The following is a 7,447-nucleotide window of genomic DNA, read 5'->3' as shown; positions in this document are numbered from 1 at the left end:
TCTGCAGATTGGTGTGAACTGTATCTTGGGGGAGGAAGAGCAGGGTACAGGATGAGTGGGTATAAGGTGGTAGTAGGGGAACGGATGGGGGGGGGGGGGGGGGGGGAGGCGTCTGCTGTAGTCTGTTTAGTGGCGGTCCACAGCGGCACTCTGTAGCAGCTCTGTGGCCGGCTGTCCCGGGGGTCTGAAAGCCGTCTGGAAGCCCGGGGGAGGGGAGTGGAACTGGCTGGCGGGGTTGGCTGTGGGAGGGGGCAGGTAGGGAGCCCAGCCGGCGGCGGCGGCGGCGGCTCTGTGGTGGAGGGGGAGGTGGGCGTCCAGGATGCCGGTGTGCAGGGGCTGAGGGGTGGGCACGGCTGAGCTGGGGGGGCCGTCCATCTCTGTGAGCGCCTGCAGGGACTTGAGCCAGTGAGGCGGGTTGTCATCCTGGAGACAGTCTAAACTGTTGCCTGCTGAGGCGGGGATGCCTGAGTGCAGAGGTGAGGAGAGAGCAGAGGAGATGATCAATGACAGAATACAGGGAGAAGAACATAGAAGTGAAACATACGAGCTCTGGAGTAAACACGGGGAGGCTTATGAGGTTTTTATGTGACCTCATCCAGCTTTAAACAGCCTGCAATAAAACACTGACTGTCATGGTTCTAATAAAGCAGTGAACGATTTGAAGAGAGCAGATTTGAACAAAAGGACTCTGTGGCTGCTTCTGTGAGCGCTATGAGGTCGTTACTATCGATAGTTGCAAACACCTCAAATGTAAGAAAAGTGGCAAAAGGGAATGTCAGTGTCAATCATGTCGCTATGTGCCATGAGATCTCCTTAGTCCAGTCCTCTGTGTAACTCCTCTTACAGCACATGTGTGATGTCATTTAGCATGTGCTGTTTCACTCATGCTTGGTTTGTTATAAACTCTATGGTTAGATTTAATGTTAGTCCAGTCAATCTACCTGTGATGATGGCAGGATCCATCCAACTGGCTGTGCAATCCCAACTGAGGCTGTGTGAAATGCCTGTGGGCCCTAGTGGCCCACCGATGTGGTTAACACTGTTGGAGGATGAGGAGGATGAAGAGGAAGAGGAGTTTGGCAGACCACCAAAGTTGATATTGATATTGGGCAGAAGTGCTCTCAGTCCATCTTGCCACTCTTTCAAATTTAAGCCATCTATAGAGCCGCTGTTTTCTGCAGAGAAAGAAAAACATACGTTTGAGTTCCTCTGGTGCTTTGACCACTGAACTGTGCTCAGTCAGCAACAACTTTCAGATCATGGATCACAAGAAGAAGTGGCAGATTACACGCCATCTGACGCCCAAGTTTGATTTGCTATACATTCAACCCAACATGTCAGTCGGTAACATCGCTACATTTCAACATGCACGGTTTCCACGGGTCACAGGTGACCGTGAGCTCGGTGTGCTGGTACCTGAAATGGGGATCCCTCCTAGCCCTGTGCTGTGCTGAGGAGGCAGGTTCAGGTCCAAAAAATTACTGTGTGAGGCAGCACTGGCTGAGTGGTTCAAGTGTGTGAGGTTGTTTCGTGCGGGGCCGCCCATCCACGGGTGTCTGGCCGCTGTCTGCTGCTGACTGGCCTGGCTATTTTGACTACCGGGGAAGCTGAAAGAGCTGTAGAAGGCTCTATGGTGGAGCTGGGGAAGGCGTGGCAGGCCACTGGGGAAGTGATGAGACGCGCCGGGGTTGGAGGAAGGCAGACCGTGGATGCTCCCCTGAGGTAGCGGCCCGGGGGATAAGGGGCAGTGATCTTGCACCGACAACTCCTTCTCTATCAGGTCGGCCAGGGCCTTTCGGGTAACATCGAAAGGATCGAAGCCCAGATCGTCGTCCTGTTGTTTGGTGGACGAGCCGAAGCCAAAGGCGGCTTGCCAATCTGTGGAAGAAGACACTGGTATTGTGTCTGAGGAGAGGAAGGAAGAAAAACATGTTAGTAGGGCTCTCCTGGATGGGAGAGAGTCAGAGCTGATGAAGAGTTATGAAACTGAAAGAAGTGAAATAAAATAACAATCTTAGGTCTCCAAAAATCTTAACCATTCCACAAAGAAGAGGACATCCAGAAAATGCATTTAGATTTTTAAACACACTGCACGTTTTCTTACTCAGAGCAATTTACAATGAGTATAACAGCAGAGAACCCATAAATGTAGACGTCACAACCATTACAACCAATATCAAGTTAGATGAGGCGAATGAGCGACAGTTTCCAGAGAAGCATCACTGTTATCAAAGTAAAAGTTTGAAAATAGTAATCAAGACCAAACACAGATCTTTATTAAACAACCAGTGTACCTGATGTGAATAAGCTTTGTGGTTCTGGGGTCATGGGCCAGTCAGAGCTTCCTCTGGGAGAGCTGGGGAAGGGGGGCAGGCCGGCGGGGAGAGGGTTAGGATGTCTGAAGTTACTGTTGTCTGAAAAGAGCGACTGGGACTCGGCTGCCGCACCCTCAAAGGGCGAACGGGCCGTGAGGTCGGCCACGCTGATGGGCACCACCAGGCTGGGCTTGGTTAAACCCGGGGGAGGGGAGGGGGAGTCACTGGAAGGTACCTGGAGGGGAAACCAGAGACGGAGAGGAGAGAGAAGTGAGGACGCCAGATTCAAGCACGCATTCCTTTACATGAGACCTAAAGAAATAAGAGGACATGTTTACCTGCTGTAAAGTCTCTCCGTTTACCAAACCAATCGTCTCTGGAGGTTTGTCACTGGGACTGGAAACAACACAATACAGATCTTACCCAACGACATCAACAAGATAACCAGGACGTGTTTTTTGTCGTTTTTTGTTGTAAAGAAAACAAACCAATCTTATCAAAATGACATTACCTGGTACTGTCACAGTTAGAGGAGAAGGGGGACAGGATGGTGCGCTGGCCCGGACCCAGCTCGGCATCTAGCCCATCGGAAGAAATGACTTCCTGGTCTAGATAGCAGTCTAGCAGCGGAGGGGACTTGCGGTCCTCTGAGAGCCCGTTGGCCAGTTTGTTGTGACCCGACAGTGTTGGCCAGCCATCTTTACCGTTGCTGCTGTTGGTTCTGTTCAAAGAAAGAGGAGAATAAGACGACGTCATTCATCTGATAGTTTTGCAGGGAGGCGTGCATGGGAGGCGAAAGAGAAAGGAGCGGCGTACCTCTGTGTAGAGTTTGATTTACTCTTTGACTTTTCTGTTCCACAAGCTGGGGGTTGTAGAAAGCTAGGGTTCATTTTATAGAGGTCTTGGAGGAGTTTCTGCTCATACTCTTGGTGTTTCCCCGCCTAAACACAGAAGTGGACAACGTGAAACATGATCAGGTCATTGGAGACCTAATGACTAAATGGCAGAAAGCAAATACTAATGTACGACTGAGAAGAAGCAAAGGTTTTACCTGCATCTCCTCTTTAGTAAAGCTAGCTGCTTCATCCCCCAGCTCGTGTAGATACATACAGTCCGGTTTGGGACACTGCATACTTTTGAGAAAGTAACTGCAGTACTTGGTTGTGCCTAAAGAAGCCTGCAAGTCAAGACCAGAGACAGAATCTTAGTGACTCATTTCTAAAGGTGCATATAATAGGTACAGATGTGTAAGACAGTTACAAAGTTTATATGCACATTGGAAGACTGAGGTCAAAATCCACAATCCTCCAATGTTTTCGCCCTTTCTAACGTCTGCATCAAGACACACAGTGACCTCTCTGTTCCTATGTGGTCTCAGGAGTGTGTGGCCTGCTGGTTATGGCAACAAAGCCCACATCTGAATACCTGGAAGCCAACAGCTACATTTCATCAATTAGCATCGCATACGTTTGGAATACGATCCCTTGATTGATTAGACAGCCAAGCCTAATACCTGCATCTGACATCAAACCGACGTTACAAAGGACTGTGGGCATTGATTCTCATATTTAACAGTGTGGTCACGTGAGAAAAGGTTCTATTCACGGGCACTATGGAGGAAAAGATCAGCGTAGGAAGGATCGGGGAGTGTATTCGTGCCTGATGTGCATACGGGTGTTAGTATTATTTCAGGATAGCCTAAAAACTGTTTGTAATCATTTTCTGATCTCACTATAATGTTACCACTTTATATCACAACCTAATCAATTCAATTTAGGAATGTTATAATGTTTGTCGAACAGAAAGCAGGACGCAGAATAAAGATATAGTAAAGTTACAAGATGGCTAAATGTACAAATAATGAAAAGACTCTAATCATAGCTGCATACAAACAAACAACGCCTTTGAAGCATTAGGTTAAAAGCTCACCTTGAGTGTTCTACCATCAACAACCACATTGTTCACGCACTGTATTGCTCTTAAAGCATCTTCAGAGCGGATGTAAGTGACATAAGCACTGGCACTGGGGCCCTGCAGAACCAGAACACAAATGTAAACAAGCAGTTCACCTGCAGCTTCAGGATGATTGTGACAAAGATATAACTTGAGCAGCTAACAAAACATTCAGTTCATCAAAACAGAGACAAGCTATTAAGCCTTGATACTGGTAAAAACATGGATATTATATAATATTTAGTACATGCACTTCTTACGACTTATAAATGTGTTATAAACAACTTATTACAACTATTAAAATAGGCTATTCTCTGCTGATTTATATTCAGTTAATTTGCTCCAACCTGTCTTACCTGTGAACCTGCATAAGACGTGCTATTGTTGATGACCACTTTATGGATTTTCCCAAACCTCCCAAAATATTCGGGCCTTTTTAAGACCTGTGGACAGTGAAGGATAAAATCAGAGTTGAAATATAGCCTCCACTCTGTCGTACACAATACTTAACACAAGCTTTAAAGGTTCCAGGGGGAGGCGGCACTGAAGGAACAATACAGATGCCATCGAGACATTCCTTGGATTTCACTGTAACGCCCGAACGTCTAAAGGAACCGTGACTGACAGAGTTTGTCAGTGACAGCGGCGCGCTCACCTCAGGGTCAGCAAGTCGTTGCGAGAGCCCCACCACAAACACCAGGTTTCTCTGGACCACCCGGACGCTCGCCAGATGCTTGCGGTTTTCTGTCACCTTCTGCTTCTTCTCATTCTGTTTCTGCTTCTTTTCATTCTTTATCCTCTGGATCTCTTCCTGTGACAGGGGCTTGTACACAGCGGGGTCCTCTGGGTACGGCTACAGAGAGCAAACACACACACACACACAACTGATACATCCAACATGCAAAAAAACGTGGACACAGCTAGCTCCAACACAAGAAACAAAATCATTTGTCGACTAAATAACACAATTACATACATATGTTGCAATATATTCATACAATAAACTACAAACTTCCCATAACTGCTTAAAAGCATTTTACTGTGCAACACTTCAACACAAATCGCTGACACATCAACTCAGATGTTATTCTGGTCTAAATTATAAACAGCTTTGTATATTATTTACTACTGGGGCTGCAACTAGGGAGTCTTTCTAGAACTTCTGTCGGCACCTCATCTGCACAGATGAGGAATAACGGGCATGATTTGAACGATGAATGCACAAATTCCTCTTTGTAAAACATTACCAGTTTTCAGATCCAAACCTATATCAGTTACTGCATCCTTCTTCTCTTTTCCTCACCTTTCTGCAGGCGGGGCAGAGGCCATTCTCATCTGTGCGGATGCGATGCCAGCAGAAGCGGCATATCTGGTAACCACAGGTGCACGGGAAGAAGTTGACGTCATCAATCTCCAGTGGCTCCATGCACAGGGGGCACTCCATGGGGTCGTCCTTCATCTCGGGGCTGTGGGACATCCTAGAGCGCAGCGGCAAGGATCAGTGTAGAACGCTGGTCACTCAGCACAGGGCTGCTAGGGAAAGCATAAGAAGGCTTTGCATCAAAGCTCAAATATGATCAACAACGGACACAAACACAGACATGTACTTGACTCTTCAACCAGCACTGCTCCCAGTAAACTGTGCAACATGTCACCTATTCATTCATCTATTGGCAAATTCCATCCATTATTGTGTTACTTTTGTTAAGCTCTTGCATTTTTTTGTAACAATGCTGTAACAATGTTTATTCCCCCGTTGTGGGACGAATAAAGGTTGATCTTATCTTTAATTTCAATATATTATTGATGCTTTTTGGTGGGATGATGCTCGCTCTCAAACTCATTTCAAGGTCACTGGATCACACAAACAAAACAGCTTACTAAAACTTCTTCTTTCACCTCTTGTGTGTATGCAATTTAAGAAAAATAAACACAAACGAGTGAAGCAAACCCGACTCATTCCAGCAGGAGGACGCCCCTGGTTTTATCACTGAGTGGTTGTCAATAAGATAAGAAAACGTCATCCATGAAATTCTAAGGTGAGCTGTTCACAAACACAGCAAACTGACACATTTTCAGTCAACAGACAGCTCGCGTTCTAGATGACAACACAGCTGTCAGTATACAAACTTCACGACCGGTTCATTTAGTTTAATAACGGGACAACGCAGAGATAAATACAACAGCAAATAGGTCAAAATGCTACGTTCGCTGCCAAATGATCGCGTAGGAAATGATGGTGTTGAACGTATTCTTTAGTGATTAACTTTACAAATGTCAGGTGGGTTGGTTTAGTCATAGACTGAGCCAAACCCTTAGTTAGCCAAGCTGGTAACTTTAGCTGCTGTCTGCTGGACCGGACAATATGACAGATGTTGACTAACGTTGAGGGCTAAGCTAACAGCGGCTAGGAACTGGTGGAAGAAGCCGGTGTTGTTTTGGTTATAAACAGGAGTAAATGCAAGTTACGCGTAGAAATAACGACAAATGACAACAAGTAATGTGATGTCACGATATAAATGATAAAACACTTTAAATGTCCGTTCGGCGCGGGGGTTTTCTTCTTACATGTTAACTGACAGCTTTAGTTGATGCTAGGCGCTAGCGTCGGCGCAGCTAGCCAGCTACATTATGACCAAACTGAACGGAGGTTTTGGAGCCAAGCTTACGATGCGGCCTACAAAGCTAACATTTAACTACAGGCAAGTCGTTAGCCTGCTAGTTACCGGGATCACTGTGGAATCACTGACATTTCTCTCTTAGCGTCGGGGGAAAAACTTGACAATAGTTGATACGAGCTGGTGAATACTTCTCTGTCAGTCTGTGGAATATTATTAGACATAAGTGTCCTTTATTTACCGAGGGACAATAAAAAGCTAGCCAACCTAGTTAGCATTTTCGGCTATGGTTAGCGTTACTTACCCTGTCCGTATTTAGCTTAGGATTCCACTCCAAGGGAGTCACACCAAATTGGGCGGGGACTGCGAGCCAATGTATGTAAAATGTCAAATTCTCTATAAATGGACACTTAAAGTAACCGCAGATGTACTGTTCTGTTGTAATTAAAAGGCTGTAAAGATGTTTTGCCCCTTTCTTTTCTTGGTATTGTAGAGACAGTTTACGCTCAAACCACCATCTTAGCTAGCATTGAAGTAGGGAGGAGGGAACTGGGCAAGTAT

The 7,447-nt window shown here is 46.2% G+C and overlaps 1 protein-coding gene across 2 annotated transcripts in view; it reads right to left on the bottom strand.

Annotated features, from left to right (window-relative positions):
- cnot4a (CCR4-NOT transcription complex, subunit 4a) overlaps positions 1-7,423 on the bottom strand; it is a 9,008-nt gene extending 1,585 nt beyond the window's left edge. Inside the window, exons 1-13 of one of the 2 annotated variants that reach the window (XM_076142317.1) lie at positions 7,191-7,423; positions 5,572-5,801; positions 4,924-5,121; positions 4,625-4,711; positions 4,245-4,346; positions 3,367-3,492; positions 3,132-3,256; positions 2,827-3,036; positions 2,654-2,711; positions 2,295-2,550; positions 1,417-1,905; positions 942-1,175; positions 1-464 (exon numbers count right to left, since the gene is read on the bottom strand). The exon at positions 1-464 is cut by the window's left edge and continues 1,585 nt beyond it. In XM_076142317.1, the coding sequence (XP_075998432.1) occupies positions 127-464; positions 942-1,175; positions 1,417-1,905; positions 2,295-2,550; positions 2,654-2,711; positions 2,827-3,036; positions 3,132-3,256; positions 3,367-3,492; positions 4,245-4,346; positions 4,625-4,711; positions 4,924-5,121; positions 5,572-5,745 (2,397 nt within the window). In that variant the 5' untranslated portion in view covers positions 5,746-5,801; positions 7,191-7,423 and the 3' untranslated portion in view covers positions 1-126. The remainder of the gene's footprint in view (positions 465-941; positions 1,176-1,416; positions 1,906-2,294; positions 2,551-2,653; positions 2,712-2,826; positions 3,037-3,131; positions 3,257-3,366; positions 3,493-4,244; positions 4,347-4,624; positions 4,712-4,923; positions 5,122-5,571; positions 5,802-7,190) is intronic. The other variant, XM_076142318.1, reaches the window with a different exon arrangement.
- Between the last annotated feature and the right edge of the window lie 24 nt (positions 7,424-7,447).

Source organism: Genypterus blacodes, unplaced genomic scaffold, assembly GCF_046128005.1.
Source record: "Genypterus blacodes isolate CSIRO-AG114 ecotype Tasmania unplaced genomic scaffold, CSIRO-AGI_Gbla_v1 ptg000021l_1, whole genome shotgun sequence".
NCBI lineage: Eukaryota > Metazoa > Chordata > Actinopteri > Ophidiiformes > Ophidiidae > Genypterus > Genypterus blacodes.
This window is presented reverse-complemented; position numbering and strand designations above follow the sequence as displayed.